The 18,837-nt window shown below is 40.8% G+C and overlaps 1 protein-coding gene across 4 annotated transcripts in view; it reads left to right on the top strand.

Annotated features, from left to right (window-relative positions):
• The window catches only part of g2e3 (G2/M-phase specific E3 ubiquitin protein ligase), a 99,572-nt gene that overhangs the window by 20,071 nt on the left and 60,664 nt on the right, over positions 1-18,837 (top strand). For 2 of the 4 annotated variants that reach the window (XM_063050505.1, XM_063050496.1), the window contains exons 2-3: positions 11,739-11,815; positions 15,584-15,678. Coding sequence is in view for 1 of the 4 variants with exons in the window: in XM_063050496.1 (XP_062906566.1) it covers positions 11,739-11,815; positions 15,584-15,678 (172 nt within the window). In the remaining 3 variants the exon portion in view is untranslated. Of the gene's footprint in view, positions 1-11,738; positions 11,816-15,583; positions 15,679-15,875; positions 15,994-18,837 lie in introns of those variants that run through there. The other 2 variants (XM_063050514.1, XM_063050523.1) reach the window with 2 other exon arrangements.

Below are 18,837 nucleotides of genomic sequence, written 5' to 3'. Positions count from 1 at the left end.
TGTTTAAATGGTGTACTCAATATTGACAAGAAGAAGTATAATTGTTTGGGTGTTATTAGGTTAGATAGATTGTGTTTATCTATTATTATGAATTAGATGAAGATCGGACCATATTTTATGAGTAATTATTGAAGAAAACCTGCTAAATGCAAGGGGTTCACAATTTTTTTTCTTGCAACTGTAACTATCCAATAATTGGCAGATTCTGGCTTTGGAAAGTGGCACATGTGAAGTCCAAGTTTATTCTCAAGTTACCTTGCACACTTTGTCAAGCAAATGTCCATAAAATAAGGCTAAATATTCAAATGAAATTACTGTATAGTGAATATAAAATGATAAATATTTTTGTGTTGGATTCATAAATTGGATCCCCCATTTCTAAGGGCAAGGAAATCAGTGTTAAATTGTGAGCAATTCTCTTTGACATGAAGATGGCATCTGGCTGAATGTGCCATCAACAGGAAACACTCGAATGGTTAGAGTCATGGTATTCAGAGATCTATAATCTTAGCCATGGAATATCACTCTAGGAATTCCTTGGGAAAGGTTTCTTCATTGGCCATCCTCACCCCACATGACTGCTATAAGGTCAGAAGTTGTAATCTTTGTTGATGGTTGGCTGATGAATGTTCAGTGTTGTTCAGATTGTTTTTTCATGCTGCATGTAGTTAGAGCCCAGCAGTATTCAGATGTGAGCTGATTTGTGGCAAGGAATATTCATGTCACAAGCATGTCAGCTAGTGACTATCTTTAATAACTGGGTCTAACTACTGACAGTCTGTTTAATTGGCATCCCATACATCAACCTTGATGTTCATTGCCTCCACTCCAGTATAGGGTGTGCCTTTACAAAATGCACACAGTTAATTGCTCAGAGTACTCTAACAGCTCATTTCAAACCAATGACCTCTACTACCAAGTAGACATGGTTAGCTCCACCACCTGCAGGTTCCCCTCCCAAGATCCTTCCTTGGAAATGTATCATTGGTCCTTCATTTCATGGGATGTGAATCATGAAACATCCTACCCGAAAGCATTGTGTGAGTTCCTTTATTACAAAGGCTAAGTGGGCTGCTGAAGGCTGCTTGCCACCACCTTCCTGGGAAAATTAAGATTAAGTTTGCCAGTGTTGCCAAGATTATGGAAATAGGATTTTGTTTTCATAAAATACTGCTTTTGATCATTCTTCTGACTAGTATTGCGAATTTTCTTTTGGTGATCTGTTAACCTCACAGGGTATGGCAACATGGGGCACAACTGTCAAGCTAGTGTGGATTGTTTGTCCTTGGTTTTCTTTGAGAAGCTGGTAGTGAGCTGCTATATCTCTTCATGGTGCCTCTGCAGTATTACTGGGGATCATGTCTCTTAAATTTGGGTAATGATGAAGGACTGGTCTGAATTTTTCCTGTCAAGATGTTGTAAGAGTTGGAGGGAAACCTCCGAGTGGTACTGCTCCCATGCACCTGAAGTCCTTGCCCTTTTCCGAATCAAAATCAGGTTTAATATCACTGGCATGTTTTTGTGAAGTTTGTTGATTTGCAGCAGCAATATATTTCAATGCATAATAATAAAAACTAAATTACGATAAGTATTTACATAATAAGTAGTGCAAAAAGAGAGAGGAAAAGTAGTGAGGATATAGAAAAATAGAAACATAGAAAATAGGTGCAGGAGCAGGCCATTCAGCCCTTCAAGCCTGCACCGCTATTTATTATGATCATGGCTGATCATCCAACTCAGAACCCCGCCCCAGCCTTCCCTCCATACCCCCTGACCCCCGTAGCCACAAGGGCCATATCTAACTCCCTCTTAAATGTAGCCAATGAACTGGCCTCAACTGTTTCCTGTGGCAGAGAATTCCACAGATTCACCACTCTCTGTGTGAAGAAGTTTTTCCTCATCTCGGTCCTAAAAGGCTTCCCCTCTATCCTCAAACTGTGGCCCCTTGTTCTGGACTTCCCCAACATCGGGAACAATCTTCCTGCATCTAGCCTGTCCAATCCCTTTAGGATTTTATACGTTTCAATCAGATCCCCCCTCAAATCTTCTAAATTCCAACGAGTACAAGCCCAGTTCATCCAGTCTTTCTTCATATGAAAGTCCTGCCATCCCAGGAATCAATCTGGTGAACCTTCTTTGTACTCCCTCTATGGCAAGGATGTCTTTCCTCAGATTAGGGGACCAAAACTGCGCACAATACTCCAGGTATGGTCTCACCAAGGCCTTGTACAACTGCAGTAGTACCTCCCTGCTCCTGTACTTGAATCCTCTTGCTATAAATGCCAGCATACCATTTGCCTTTTTCACCACCTGCTGTACCTGCATGCCCACTTTCAATGACTGGTGTATAATGACACCCAGGTCTCGTTGCACCTCCCCTTTTCCTAATCGGCCACCATTCAGATAATAATCTGTTTTCCTGTTTATGCCACCAAAGTGGATAACCTCACATTTATCCACATTAAAGTGCATCTGCCATGAATTTGCCCACTCACCCAACCTATCCAAGTCACCCTGCATCCTCTTAGCATCCTCCTCACAGCTAACACTGCCACCCAGCTTCATGTCATCCGCAAACTTGGAGATGCTGCATTTAATTCCCTCATCCAAGTCATTAATATATATTGTAAACAACTGGGGTCCCAGCACTGAGCCTTGCGGTACCCCACTAGTCACCGCCTGCCATTCTGAAAAGGTCCCGTTTATTCCCACTCTTTGCTTCCTGTCTGCTAACCAATTCTCCACCCACACCAATACCTTACCCCCAATACCGTGTGCTTTAAGGTTGCACACTAATCTCCTGTGTGGGACCTTGTCAAAAGCCTTTTGAAAATCCAAATATACCACATCCACTGGTTCTCCCCTATCCACTCTACTAGTTACATCCTCAAAAAATTCTGAGATTCGTCAGACATGATTTTCCTTTCACAAATCCGTGCTGACTTTGTCCGATGATTTCACCGCTTTCCAAATGTGCTGTTATCACATCCTTGATAACTGACTCCAGCAGTTTCCCCACCACCGACGTTAGGCTAACCGGTCTATAATTCCCCGGTTTCTCTCTCCCTCCTTTTTTAAAAAGTGGAGTTACATTAGCCACCCTCCAATCTTCAGGAACTAGTCCAGAATCTAACGAGTTTTGAAAAAGTATCACTAATGCATCCACTATTTCTTGGGCTACTTCCTTAAGCACTCTAGGATGCAGACCATCTGGCCCTGGGGATTTATCTGCCTTCAATCCCTTCAATTTACCTAACACCACTTCCCTACTAACATGTATTTCGCTTAGTTCATCCATCTCACTGGACCGTCTGTCCCCTACTATTTCTGGAAGATTATTTATGTCCTCCTTAGTGAAGACAGAACCAAAGTAATTATTCAATTGGTCTGCCATGTCCTTGCTCCCCATAATCAATTCACCTGTTTCTGTCTGCAGGGGACCTACATTTGTCTTTACCAGTCTTTTCCTTTTTACATATCTATAGAAGCTTTTACAGTCCGTTTTTATGTTCCCTGCCAGTTTTCTCTCATAATCTTTTTTCCCCTTCCTAATTAAGCCCTTCGTCCTCCTCTGCTGAACTTTGAATTTCTCCCAGTCCTCAGGTGAGCCACTTTCTCTGGCTAATTTGTATGCTTCTTCTTTGGAATTGATACTATCCCTAATTTCTCTTGTCAGCCACGGGTGCACTACCTTCCTTGATTTATTCTTTTGCCAAACTGGGATGAACAATTGTTGTAGTTCATCCATGCAACCTTTAAATGCTTGCCATTGCATATCCACCGTCAATCCTTTAAGTGTCATTTGCCAGTCTATCTTAGCTAATTCACGTCTCATACCTTCAAAGTTACCCCTCTTTAAGTTCAGAACCTTTGTTTCTGAATTAACTATGTCACTCTCCATCTTAATGAAGAATTCCACCATATTATGGTCACTCTTACCCAAGGGGCCTCTCACGACAAGATCGCTAATTAACCCTTCCTCATTGCGCAAAACCCAGTCCAGAATAGCCTGCTCTCTAGTTGGTTCCTCGACATGTTGGTTCAAAAAACCATCCCGCATACATTCCAAGAAATCCTCTTCCTCAGCACCTTTACCAATTTGGTTCATCCAATCTACATGTAGATTGAAGTCACCCATTATAACTGCTGTTCCTTTATTGCACACATTTCTAATTTCCTGTTTAATACCATCTCCAACCTCACTACTACTGTTAGGTGGCCTGTACACAACTCCCACCAGCGTCTTCTGCCCCTTAGTGTTACGCAGCTCTACCCATATCGATTCCACATCTTCCCGGCTTATGTCCTTCCTTTCTATTGTGTTAATCTCTCCTTTAACCAGCAACGCCACCCCACCTCCCCTTCCTTCATGTCTATCCCTCCTGAATATTGAATATCCCTGAACGTTGAGCTCCCATCCCTGGTCACACTGGAGATGGTTCATGGTTTCATTGTCCATTCAGAAATCTGAAGGCAGAGGGGAAGAAGTTGCTCCTAAAATGTTGAGTGTGTGTCTTCAGGCTCCTGTCACCCACCTTTTTGATGATAGCAATGTGAAGAAGGCATCTACGGGGTGATAGGGGTCCTTAGTGATGCATGCCGCCTTTTTGAGGCTTCGCCTTTTGAATGTGTCCTGGATGCTGAGGAGGCCAGCGCCCATGATGGAGCTGGCTGAGCTTTTTCCAATCCTGTGCAACGGCCCCTCCATACCAGACGGTGATGCAACCAGTTGAAATGCTCTCCACAATACATCTGTGGAAATTTGCGAGTGCCTTTGGTGATATACCAATTCTCCTCAAACTCCAAATGAAATATAGATGCCATCATGCCGCCTTTGTAATTGCATCAATATACTGGGTCCAGGATAGATCCTCAGATGTTGACAGCCAGGAACTTGAAACTGCTCACCCTTTCCATTGCTGATTCTTCGATAAGGACTCTTGTGTGTTCCCAACTTGCCCCTCCTGAAGTCCACAGTCAATTCCTTAGTCTTACTGACATCGACTACAAGGTCGTTGCTGCGACACCTCTCAACCAGCTGGTCTGGCTCACTCCTATATGCCTCCTTGTAAAACGTCTGAAATTCTGCCAACGTAATTGTGTTGTCAACAAATTTATAGATGGTTTTGAGCTGTGCCTAGACACACAATTGATGGTGTAGAGAGAGTAGAGCAATGGGCTAAGCATGCATCCTTGAAGTGTGCCAGTGTTAATTGTCAGTGAGGAGGAGATGTTATTTCTGATCTGCACAGACTGTGGTCTCCCTGTGAAGAAGTCAAGGATCCAGTTTCAGAGGAAGGTATAGAGGCCCAGATCTTAGAACAGAGGGTATGATTGTGTTGAACGCTGAGCTGTAGTCAATAAACAGCAGCTTGATGTAGGTGCAGGTCGACCTTCACTAATCCGACTACCTGTAATCCAGTTCCTTCAATAATCCGCACTGATTTCAAATTTTCTGTGCAACCGTAATTTCAAATTTTATGGGCCACCATACCAAACTGCTGCTCATTGTTTTGGTTGCGCTAGATCTGTTCACATATTGGCACACTCTTGTAAGCACAGACAGGTGATTCCTGCTTGTTTTCCTGCATTTCTTAATATTTACGTGAGACATGGCTGCCTGGCACCCGCCCATCTCACCCGCCAACGGCAGGGGAGCTGGCGCGCGCTGGGACGGTCTGCCTTCTCACCCGCCTGCCGGCAGTCGCTCACTACCCTCCGGCGGCGCCTGGCCGGCGCTCCGTTCTCTTCTGCCTACAACCTCAGATCAGACGTGGTGACCCGCTGAATTTAAGCATATTACTAAGTGGAGGAAAAGAGACTAACAAGGATTCCTTCAGTAACTGCGAGTGCAATGTAGTCTTCGGGATAACCGCAAGTCTGTGTCCTTGCTATTGCTTAGCTCACGCCTGAGTGCTGGTAGTGGGTGCACTTTATTTTTTGCCGGTGGGGAGGCGGGATTGTTGCTCGCTGCTGTTTACGCACAGGAGGGAGGGGAGTGGGGGGGATCTTGGGGGTTTCAGGATGTATATTGTATACATTTCTCTGACATTAAATGAAACTTTGAATCTTTTTATATTTTAATGGTATGATGAGGCGGTTAGCTATTGCTTAATGTGATCCTTCTGTAATTTGGCATTTTCACTAATCCGGCACTTCTCAGGTCCCAATGGTGCCGGATTATAGAAGGTCAACCTGGACCTGTATTACCAAGGCCGCGTAGAGAGCCATTGAGATTGCATCTGCTGTAGACCTATTGTGGCAATGGGCAAAAAGTAGCTGGTCCAGATATCCAGATACTTGCTTAAGCAGGAATTGATGACCAGCCACTGTAGCTGTGAGTGCCACTGGGCAATAGTCGTTGAGACAGATCATCCTCAACTTCTTGGGTACTGATATGATTGTCACCGTTTTGAAGCAGGTGAGAATCTCTGACTGCAATAGTGAAAGATTGAAGATGTCCTGAACAGTTTCATCAGTTGTAAATGGCACGGGTTTTCCAAACCCTACTAGGTACACCATCAGGGCCAGGTGTCTTGCAAGGGTTCACCCTCTTGAAAAATGTTCTGATGTTGGCCTCCGAGACAGAGATCACAAGGTGACTGGATGCTGCAGGGATTTGCACAGAACAAGAGAGTTTTATTCTCCCTTTCAAAGTGTGCATAAAAAGCATGGTAGGTTGTGGCTTAGGAAGGTACTGTTGGAGTAACTGTTTTGGGATGTGTATATTGTAACAGCTATGTAGTTGCAGTGAAATAATCGCTAGTTTGCAGAGCAATAAAGTGGGCTGCTTTGTTCCAGATATTTTCAAACTCATTGAGAATTGTTTATTTTTTCTGTGAAGTACTGTGATATTTCATCATACTGCTGAATTTATAGGCAGTGGAAAGTTGCTGAGATGTTTCAGAGGATTTGCCACTGCCTGTCTGGCCTGGATATCTTATAGCCAGAAGATGTAGGAAGAAGATTGAGTTGAGATTGAATGACGAGTGTAAGTGATTGATGCTCTGCTTGGGCAAAGAAGAGATTTATAATTTGTCATCAGTAGTAATTTAAATGGAGATACAGTATATGTCTAACTTGGATCAATTGAAACACCCCATGATTACATTGTTTATTACTGTCTACAGGTTGGGCTTGTAACTAGGTTTTTCAACTGTAGCTAAAGAGCTAGGGAATTAATTTGGAGTTGCTGGATTGATCTTGGCTTCATGTGGGCACGGTAGCGTAGTGGTTAGCACAACGCTTTACAGTATAAGCAACACGGGTGCAATTCCTGCCGCTGCCTGTAAAGATGACGTATGTTCTCCCTGTAACCTCATGGGTTTCCTTCTGGTACTCCTGTTTCTCCCCACAGTCCAAAGACCTACAGGTCATTATAAATTGTCCCATGGATTAAATCGGGGGATTGCTGGGTGGCATGGCTCAATGGGCCAAAAGGGCCTGTCCCACACTGTGTCTCAATAAATAAATAGATATCCTGCTGTTGCATTGTGCAAACACTGCTGCTTCAGTTGTTCTCTTTAACCCTTTGATACTCCAGCCCAAAAAATTCTTGTATCAATGGATGGATCAATGGATGGAACAATGTATATCTCGCATAGGACAAATCGAAAGATATGAACTAAATAAATTTGCATTAAAATAAGTAGAAACAGACCTTTGGAACTCCCAGAAGGAACCTTGGTATGTGAGCGATGAACTTTTCAAATAACTTTGCTACAATTTGATCAATAGAATAGTGCTACTTTCAAGATTTTTTTTTGAAGAGAAACCGGGTCTGCTTTAAATAGCTAGCAATTACTCATATGTGTAAATATAAATAAATGGTTTACTGTGTTTTGCATATTAGCTGTTAAATTTGATGTCTAGTTCAGCTGTCAGCAGTTTTGTTAAACAACTAGATTTGTTGCTTTAATTGTAGACACAGTCCCATTTTTAAGAAAGGGAAAAATGTACCTTTTGAAGTATTCTAAGACTTATTTTGTTTTGGCACTTAACAACATAGCACCGACTTAATAAATAATTTCACAAAGGAGCCACAACAATAAAATAAAATTCCTACAATTAGAAAGATGTCCATGAATATATTGCAGCATCTTACCGGTCAATAATTATATTGATCTTTTCCTGCTGGCTTTGAGCATCGGTTTGGGTAACTATGGATAGGAAAATCCATTTATAAGATAGAATAACTTACAAAACACAACCAAAGTAGTCTAAATTGCAAATTGAGAAATTGCAGGGAAGTATCTAGATTGGTTCATCAATTTGCTCTGTCCTTTCTTTGTATAGCTGAACACATTTTAATTATTATACTTTGACTAACTGAAATTGAGCTCTGCTATTGATGTACAGTGCCTTGAAAAAGTGCTCAATCCCCACAACTATTTTCACATATTTATTTATGGAAGAGTGGCAAGGAAGAAACCCTGGCTTTTCTTTTAAAAAAAAAGCATATCCTTGCCCATAAAGACTGCAAAGCATCGCTTAGAAGATTGCTGTAAAGATGTGAAAGAATGTCTTGTGGTCGCATGAGACTAAAGTAGAATTTTTCAGCCTTAACACTCAGCCGTACATGTGGTGCTTCAGGCAGGTAACACCATCCCTGCTGTGAAGTATGGTGGAGGTAGCATCATGCTATGGGGCTGCTTTTCAGCGGTGGGGGCGGGGGGGGGGATTGGAAATTTGGTCAGGATTGATGGAAAGATGAATGCTGCTAAATATAGAGAGATATTGGATTAAAAGCCTGCTAGCCTCTGCCAGAGTGCTTAAATTGGAGAGGAAGTTCATCTTTCAGTAGGATGATGACCTAAAGCACACTGCCAGAGCGGCCATAGAGTGCCTTCAAATGAAGAAAACTGATGCCCTTGACTGGCCCAGTCAAGGTCCTGACCTTAACCCAAATGGTTTTCAAGATTTCAAGATTGCCCTCCACTGCTACTCCCCAACTAACCTGAAAATTGGCCCAGCTTGAACAATTTTGCAAGGAGGAATGGGCAAATCTTGTTCCATGAAGATGTGCAGAGACTTATCCAAAAAGACTGTAATAGCTACAAGAAGTAGTTCAACTAAGTACTGAACAAAGGGAGATGAATACTTTGAACTGCTGATATTACGATTTAGTTTTTCAAGCTTTACAGTTTTCCCTGTTTTTTTTGGGGGGGGGTCTCTGCTGTGAAGAAAGGAGCACCTGATTCACAATTTTAAAAAATCTCAGTTGAATTGATCAAAATCCCTGTTGTAATACTGTTTTATGTGAACGTAGGGTTGGGGGTTGATTACTTTTACAAGGCACCGCAAATAAGAGAATTCTGCTTCCTGCCAACCTTTTGAGGACTTACTGAATCAGATTCAATCTTGATTGATATTTTTTGCACTCCGGTGTTTACATTACTGCATAACCTTTAATATATTGAAGCAAAAATCCTAGTGCACTTCAAAGAAGTTAGTTCTCAAATCAGAATTTTATACTGTGCCACTTTGAAACCAGGTGACCAAAAACTTAGACAAAGAGGAGGCCTATAATGTGTCAGTGAGAAGTTAAATGGGAATCTAATATATCCAACTTGGAATCAGAGTAGACGAGGTCCATGCCAGTGTTTATAATCTTATAAATCTCATCATTCTTCATCTAACCCTATTAGAATAACCTATAGGGTCATAAGATACAGGAGCAGAATTCGGCCATTTGGCCTATATCGTCTGCTCTGCCATTTCATCACGACTGATCCAATTTTCATCACAGCCCCAATCTACTGTCTTCTCCCCGTATCCCTTCATGCCCAATCAAGAATTTATCAACCCCTGCCTTAAATATACATAAAGACTTGGCCTCCACAGCTGCCTGTGGTGAAGAATTCCACAGATTTACCACTTCTATTGAAGGAATTCCTCAACTCTATTCTAAAAGGATGCTCCTCTATTCTGAGGCTGTGTCCTCTAATCTTAGACTCTCCCACCTTGGGAAACATCCTATCCACATCCACTTTATCAAGGCTTTTCACCATTTGATAGGTTTCAATGAGGTCACCCCTCATTCTGAATTCTACTGAATATAGGCCCAGAGCCATCAAACGCTCTTCATATGACAAGCCATTCGATCCTGGAGTCATTTTTATGAACCTTTGAACCTGCTCCAGTCTCAGCACAACCTGTCTAATGTAAGGGACCCAGAACTGTGCACAATACTGTAAATGAGGCCTCACCAGTGCTTTATAAAGTTCCAATGTTACATCCTTGCTTTTATATTCTAGTCCTCTTGCAATTAATGCTAACATTGCATTTGCCTTCCTCACCACAGATTCAACCTGCAAATTAACCTTTAGGAAATCTTGCACAAGGACTCCCAAGTACCCTTGCACATCAGTTATTTTATATTTCTCTATTTAGAAAATAGTCTACACTTTTCTTTCTTCTACCAAAGTCCATGACCATATACTTTCTGACACTGTTTTCCATCTGCCATTTCTTTGCCCATTCTCCTAATATGTCAAGACCTTTTGTAGCCTCCCCTCCACCCATCTTCAGATCATCTGCAAATTTTTCAATAAAGCCATCAATTCCATTGTCCAAATCTTTGAAATATAATGTAAAAAGAATCTGACGCAACACAGACTGCTGTGGAACATCACTAGTCACCAGCAACCAGCCAGAAAAGGCTCCCCTTATTCCCACTGCTTGTCTCCTGTCAATCAGCCACTGCTTTATCTTTGCTAGAATCTTTCCTGTGTACCATGGGCTCATAGTTTGTTAAGCAACATTGTATGTAGGGTCTTGTCAAGGGCCTTCTGAAAACCCAAGTACACAACATCAAGCGATTCTCCTTTATCTATCCTGCTTGTTATTTCTTCAAAGAATTCCAACAGATTTGTCAGGCAGGATTTGCCCTTAAGGAAACCATGCTGACTGTGGCCTATTTTATCCTGTGCGCCAAGTACCCTGAGACCTCATCCTAAATGAGCAATTCCAGTATCTTCCCAACCACTGAGATCAGACAAACTGGCCTACAGTTTCCTTTCTTCTACCTCTCTCCCTTGAAGAGTGGAGTGACATTGCAATTTTCCAGTCTTCCAGAACCATTCCAGAATCTACTGTTTCTTGAAAGATCATTACTAATGCCTCCACAATCCTTCAGCCACCTCTTACAGAACTCTGTTTTGTACATTATCTAGACTAGGTGATTTGTCTACCTTAAGTTCTTTCAGTTTCCCAAGAACCATTTCTCTAGTTATGGTAACCTGATGCACTTCATGCGCTTGACACCTGGAGCTTCTACCATACTGCTCGTGTCTTCCATAGTGAAGACTGATGCGGAATACTATTCAGTTCGTCTGCCATTTTGTTGTCCCCCATTACTACCTCTCCAGCATCATTTTCCAGCAGTCTGATATCCACTCTCACCTCTTTTTTACACTTTAAAAAAGAAATTTGGTATCCTCTTTAATATTATTGACTAGCTTTTTTTTGTATTCCATCTTTACTTTAATGCCTTTTTATTTGCCTTCTGTTGGTTTTTAAAATCTTTCCAATCCTCTAACGTTCCTCTAATTTTTGCTCCGTTATATGCTCTCTCTTTGGCTTATATGCTGGCTGTGAGTTTTCTTGTTAGCCATGGTTGTGTCATTCTACTTTATCACTTTTTTATGTCCCTCTCTTCATAGAGGTTTTTATTCAGGTAGGTGTATAATCTTTATTTTGTTGATTCATAATTATTTATATCTTTTTTTTTTATCTAGGAAGATTTCTAAATCCAGAACTACATTTAACTATGTTACAAAGGCAGAACAGCAGCAGCAGCTGATACAAAATCCTCGTGAGTATTGCTGATATTGAACCTACTATCTTCATTTTTTTATTTCTATCTCAAAGTTGATAGGTAGTATTGGAAATCATCAAATAGTTGGAGCAATATCTTTAAGCCTTGAGGTTCTTAAGTGGCCTTCATAGAGGAGGAGTTTTTCCATAAATGTATTTTCAATGATCTTCTATTCAGGTTAAGATATGATAAATTGGTTCAGTTACTGGTGATACAAAGCTGAGTGGGAAACTAAGTTTCAGACCTCGGGTGCTGCAGAGCTGAGTTAAGTGAGTGAACGAAGATCTGGCGGTGAGAATATGCTGTGGGACACTCTGGAGAGTATTTTTATGTTGGCATGAAAAATGAAGCACAAAATCTAAATGATAGGGGAATTCAAAATCTGAGAGGGATAGGGTGTCCTGGATGATTGCTTTCCAAAAGACTATTACGCAGATACAGGTATCCCCCGCTTTATGAAAGTTCGCTTTACGCCACTTCGCTTTTACGAAAGACCTACATTAGTACCTGTTTTCGCTAACCGAAAGAAATCTGAAGAGAATTTTCGCTTTTATGAAAAAAGGCGAAACGCGAAAATAGCGTTCAGCGTTTGTTTTGCAGTGAGCCATTATAGAGGTAGCGCGTACCCCGAGCAGCCAGAGCGGAGCTGAGCGCAGTGCCCCGAGCGGAGCGGAGCTGAGCACAGCACCCCGAGCGGAGCTGAGCGCAGCGCCCGGAGCGGAGCTGAGCGCAGCGCCCCGGTCGGAGTGGAGCGCCCCGAGCGGAGCGGAGCTGAGCGCAGCGCCCCGAGCAGAGCAGAGCGGAGCTGAGCTGAGCGCAGCGCCCCGAGCGGAGCTGAGCTGAGCGCAGCGCCCCGAGCGGAGCTGAGCTGAGCGCATACCCCGAGCGGAGCGGAGCTGAGTGCAGCGCCCCGAGCGGAGCGGAGCTGAGCTGAGCGCAGCGCCCCGAGCGGAGCGGAGCGCCCCAAGCAGCAAGACGTAATTAAGTGTTTCAATCGTGGTGAACAAAATAAAGACATTGTGCATGCGTTGAATTTGCCTCTGTTATTTCTACTTCATAAAGGCTTTGTATTTATCATATCCTTCCTGCTTCTACTACATGTTAGTGGTATTTTAGGTATTATGTGTTATTTGGTTTGATTTGGTAGGTTATTTTTTGGGTCTTGGAATGCTCAAAAATTTTTCCCATATAAGTTAATGGTAATTGCTTCTTCGCTTTACGCCATTTCGGCTTACGAAAGGTTTCATAGGAATGCTCTACTTTCAGATAGTGGGGGAAACCTGTATAGCAAGTATTAGGAAATGTATTAAATGTGATGAGAATTACTCGTGGAATTTAATACAAAAGTTGGAGGGTTATCTTTCAGTTACAGTTGATCAGTTAATTAGGCCATCAGTTAATCAGGGTAGCCACATATTTGGGACAACTCCTAAAGAACAAAATCTAATCAAGAAAATAGCCAGGGTTCTCTTCATTTATTTGGGACACTGTGCCACTTAATTAGGACAGGAGACTGTTGCCGAGCGATTTTTAACCTGCGCCAGTCACAGGCACTTTTGAGGCAGTTAGACATGACAACATTCTTAGAGCGAGTAGTTTTTAAATAGTGTCAGTTTCATGTGTTTGTGATTTATGATTTTTGTCACTGATAGTTCGTGAGAAATAAGTAGTAAGAAAGTTCAGAACTGTCTTGCTCACTGAGGTTTCAGGCATTCAGTCTTGGAGATGTCAGAACCGGCTGAGAGTGAAAATTTCAGTACTTCGAGTTAAGTAATATACTGAATTTGTAGGCATTGACAATCATCTTGAATGCTACAAAGAAAGTGAAGATTTGGAGGATGTAATCTTCAAAAGGATTGTATGAAGGCAGTCCATTATCTGCACTAGGTGATTGCACTGATTTTGTTCACTTACAGTCAATCAAAAGAACATGGCAGTTACACTGGATGAATTTCTCCATCGAGAACTACTAGGAACTAAGACGCTGTTTTATAGCACTATGGTAGTATTGATAAGTGTTCTAATTTGTTTTGTATTTCATTTAAATACATAATTTATTCATTTTTTAAAATACTTTTAAAACTATTTTCATGAAACTTTGGCTAATTAGAACAGCCGCTTAATTGGTTCAAAATGTACAGGTCCTGATGTTTCCCAGTTGACTGGAATCCGCTGTATATAGAACATCAGTGAAATTATATTTATAGGACAGTACAGTATTTAAGAAAGAACACTAATATTCTGGAAGGTGTTTACTGGAGACTTACTAGCCAAAAACCTGGAGTATTCTTACGAAGGAAGTTTGATTAGGCTGGGGGTTGTATCTACTGGAGTTTAGAAGAGTACAAAGGGATTTTGTTGAAACATATAAACTTGAGTGGTTTTGACATGGGCAACATGGAGAGAGAGTTAGAGGCTACTTATTTGAAACATGGGTGAAGCAAGCAATCCTTTTGGAATTTTGAGACTTGGAGCTCTTCTCTAAGGTACTGTGGAATTATAGTGTTTGATTATTAAGGCAGAGATTTTTTATGAAAGGTTTGTGTAAATAGAGGAATGTAGAGTTAAGATTTCTGTTGGGTCAGCTTGTGATCTTACTGAATTATGGAGTCGGCTTGAAAGGCTAAGAATACAGTTTCTGCTAATTCATATGTCTCAAATGTTGATTAGCAAAATTGAGGCCTATGAGTTTAGTAACTGGTAACTTGATAATTCAAAGCAATTCATAAGAGTTATTCAGCATGCTAACAGCCTTTTGTCCCAAATTGTCCACGCTGACCAAGATGCCAATCTATGCTCTTCCTATTTACATGCATTTAGAGCTGCTTTCATCTTTGTCAAGTGGAGAGCATCTCCTCGCGCTCTGGACTTGTTCCTTCTAGATAGTGGAAAGTCTTCGGCCAGAAGTGATTCACTGAACTGTTTTCAGCCCATGAGCTGAATTTCTAGGGATGGTATTTATTGATAGGTTCAGTTGTAATTTTGGAAGTGATGATCACGAATTTATGATATTGAAACAGATGTTAGTAATGCCACTAAATTTGAAGGGTTGTTGACTCTTGTTTGAGAAATGCATATGTGCAATTTCATTTGCAATTTTCATTTGGACTATTTCAGTTATTTTCTCATCTGTTTTCTCTTTGGGATTGTTTGAGAAAAGTTGTATTGTTATTGCTTTGAACCAGTGGCAAGAAACTAAAGTACTGTTCAGATTCACCTGTATCTTTACTTCCTCATTGATTAGATCATTTCTATATTGTTTGTTGTAAATGCTGTGAAAATATTTGAATGTGATAAGTATCACAAGCTTGTCTAACCCAGCATAAGGAAGTAAAATAATGCAGATGCTGGAATAAGCCATAAGTAGCAGTAGTCATATGACCCCCTGTGTTGGCTCTTACCTGATCTGCACTTCATTTTCATTTTCCTACCTATTCCCCATAACTTTAAACTTCTGTAAAGCAACAATCTGCCTTTTGTCCTTTAATATATTCAATGGTTGAGTCTCAACAACAACTGTGGATAGAGTATTAAAAAGATTCTTGAACCTCCAAAAAAAGAAATTCTTCAGTTTTATTCCATAAACTCTCCTCATTGAAATTGAATTGCTGCTTGGAAAAAGTTAGCTAGAAAAATAAAGCCGGAATAGTGAAAATCTTCCAAAGTGATTTTTCTGACGCAGATTTGTTCTTTTCATTTGAAACATTTTCAATCATTAATTTACACTGTTTTAACTCAGATAATTGAGGATTTATTTTTTTGTAGCCTGTGCATTTTGTCGACGGAATGATGACTGCCCAGAAAAGTATGGCGAGAAGAAGACCTGTGATGGTGGGATAACTGTGCATTACTACTGCTTAGTAGGTTTAAGCCACCTTTTAATTTATTTTCCTATTTTCAGTATAATGAATTAACTGAACTTAAATGGTTATTATACTCCTAGGGGATTTTGTTTCTAAAAAGTATTTTTGAAGTTGAAAATTTAGGCCAAAACATCCTATGTTTGATTGTTAGCCTTGAATGAGTGAGATGAATTGTTATCCTACTACAGGCCGACCTTCACTAATTCAGCACCATTGGGAACTGAGGAGTGCCGGATTAGTGAAAATTCCGAATTACAGAAGGATCACATTAAGCATAATCAGTGCCAGATTATCGAAGGAACCGGATTACAGGTAGTCGGATTAGTGAAGGTTGACCTGTATTTACTTTAAAAACACTTGCCAAGAGAATCTGTTATGATGCTCAGTTGTATGCTTTGCCAGAAAGTGTCCAATGAAAGGAGGACTGGATCAGGCTGACTGGTGTCCGCTATTCTATGCTTTGCTGTGCTTCAAATTAGTGTAATAAAATGCATATTTAAGCAAGTTACCAACATATGAATGGCATCAATTATATTCTTCCAGCGTGAGTTTACTACATTAGGACAGGTAGGAAACATTCTTTTTTTCTACAACAGCATATGACATGGGAGGCTTTCGGTATCAAGACTACCAGCTGCCAGGAATCCCATGTAATCTATTCTGTTCACTATAATATATTCTGTCTTGCATGCCTGATAACAACCCCTATTCTGGTAGTGACTTAGCTAGCAACCAGCACTTTGGGATGAAATCGAAGTATCCTTGCACTCTCAAGAAAAACATGCAAATGTCTACACAGCACCCAAGGTCAGCATTGATCCTGCACTACTGGAGCTGAGAGGCAGTTGTGTTACCTGTTTAAAGCAGTGGGTAAAGCAGCATAACAATTGGGTACTAGGAAAAACAAGTATTTCAAGTTTGGATTTTCCATGAGCATCTAATGGGCCAGATCACATTGGTGGCCATCTGTCAGTTCCATGAAGAACTGTTGGCTGCCTACAATGTGTACAAGCCTTTGAAGTGCAGAATGGGACATAGATTTGATCTCATCAGGGATATCTTGAGAGGGTAGAAAGGGTCTTTATAGGTCTTTAATAGTACAATTGGCCGTCAGTGGTCTGGGAACAGGCTTTATGATTGTGCCACTTGAAATCTGGTTGTTATTTGTGAATTGCTCCAAATTGAGGCAACTCTTGTAGTGAACCCCTGAGGATGTAAAAGGTATCAGTGACTATAGAGCTAGTGTGTACACCAGCGATTATTACAGCAAATGTACTTTACTGCTCCAGTACCCCTCATACTTTGTTCAGCTCAATCACATTGGCCCCTCTAGTTCCAACTTCCTGCAATTATCGAAACAAAAATTGTGGGAATTGATTAAGTTCATGTGATGAGACTTGCAAGGATTTTATTTTTCACTCCATTCCCAGTACAAATTGTCCTGGGATATCAAAGACATGAGGGTGCTTTTCTGTGTCAGCTGACTCCAAAATCTAGTCCACAATAAGCCACATTCCTTTAGGTAAGAGTCTGGGCTAAGATGGTGGCTGCCAGTTCTGATTTTAGGACTTTGCCACTTGATCAGTGCTGCAGTTACTGGAATAGGAAACCGTATGTTTGGACTGAATAACAATCCAGAACTCTTGATTGAAATGCCACCAAACCAACTGTGGAATTTGAATTCAGAATTAGGATGCAATCTGCCATCCTTACCTGGTTTAGACTTTAGGTGCCCCATGTGATTGACTCTTAACTGGCTCGTACCATTACTCAACTCACAGAACATGAATAAAACCAGGTGGACTACTTGGCATTAATCCTAAAAACTGGATTTGAGTTTTTCGCCATCCAGCTAACCTTATCAAATATCTAGGATTAACGTCTGTCTCATAGCCTGATCTCGTTGTAGTCACAGAAACTTGCTTTGCAGACAATACAACAGACTTTTCTATAATAATTCTGGTTTATTCTATCCTTTTAGCAAATAGGACCCACCAAAAGCAATGAATGGTGTACAGATGTGGAGTCCTTTGATTCCATTCTTAGAGAATCAAGGCAAAACTTCCTCTGGATTACCATCCGTTGTCCTCCTTTGGCCAATTAAATTATAGCAAGGCTACAGAATGTACTCCCAATGGGAATGGGTTGGTTATAACAGTGCTGACTGAAGGATATACAGTAGTTGCCAGACTGGGTCTTTAGCAGGTAGTGTGGAAACCAGCACAGCCATCTTGATTTCATCCTGTGGCAGAAATGTCTATCCACGATAGAATTGGTAGATGTAACTACACCCACAGTTCTGGTAGAATATGAATGTACATCTTCACAATGTGGATGGTTATGTTTAAAGCATTTAAAACATTTATCTTCAAAGTTTGCCATGTCCAAAAAAAATCCCTTGTTTTTATGTTCACTGGAATAATCATGAATTATTGGAGCTTTATTAAAGATTGAGATTTTTCTGTCATTAGAAACAGTTTTTCCCATTATTTCTACGTGATTTTTGAACATCTCTTGCTATCCTTAAGCTTCCTTTCTGTTAGGAGAATCACTCCAGTTGCTCAGAATTTTTATGTAGTTGGTTCCCTAACCTTCTAAAATAATCTTTTATGTGGTCCCTTATCAAATGCCTTCTAAAAATTAAAACATTGGTTTTCCTTCCTGCACTGTTTAATACATTCTGAAGGAATGTGAGCAGATTTGTGGAACACTATTCCCCTCTCGAAACAATATTGACTTTGATCATCTTTTTAATTTCTAAATGGCCTCATTCCCACCTCAGTGAATTCAGTATATTCCCAATGACAGGTGTCAAGGTAGCTGGCTTGAACTTTCAGGCTTTGCATCCCCTTTCTTCCTTATATTATGGCCTTGCATTTATAGCTTTTCAATCATGCCCGGAATAGAGAGAATTTTTAATTGATTACAACAATGCATCCACTGTCTCCAGCTGTTTCCAAGAAGACTCTATGATGCTGGATATCTATCTGATCCAGAGAATTTTATGACAGGTCATTGATATGTTTGGTGTTTAGTGATGTTCTAAGTAGTTCCTTTCCAATTGTAAACACAAGAAAATCTGCTGGAAATTTTCAATAACATACAAAAATGCTGGAGGAACTCAGCAGGTAAGGCAGCATCCGTGGAAATGAATCA

The sequence above is a fragment of the Mobula hypostoma genome, chromosome 1, assembly GCF_963921235.1.
Source record: "Mobula hypostoma chromosome 1, sMobHyp1.1, whole genome shotgun sequence".
Lineage (NCBI taxonomy): Eukaryota > Metazoa > Chordata > Chondrichthyes > Myliobatiformes > Myliobatidae > Mobula > Mobula hypostoma.
Note: the sequence above shows the minus strand (reverse complement) of the source record. Positions and strands in the feature narration are given on the sequence as shown.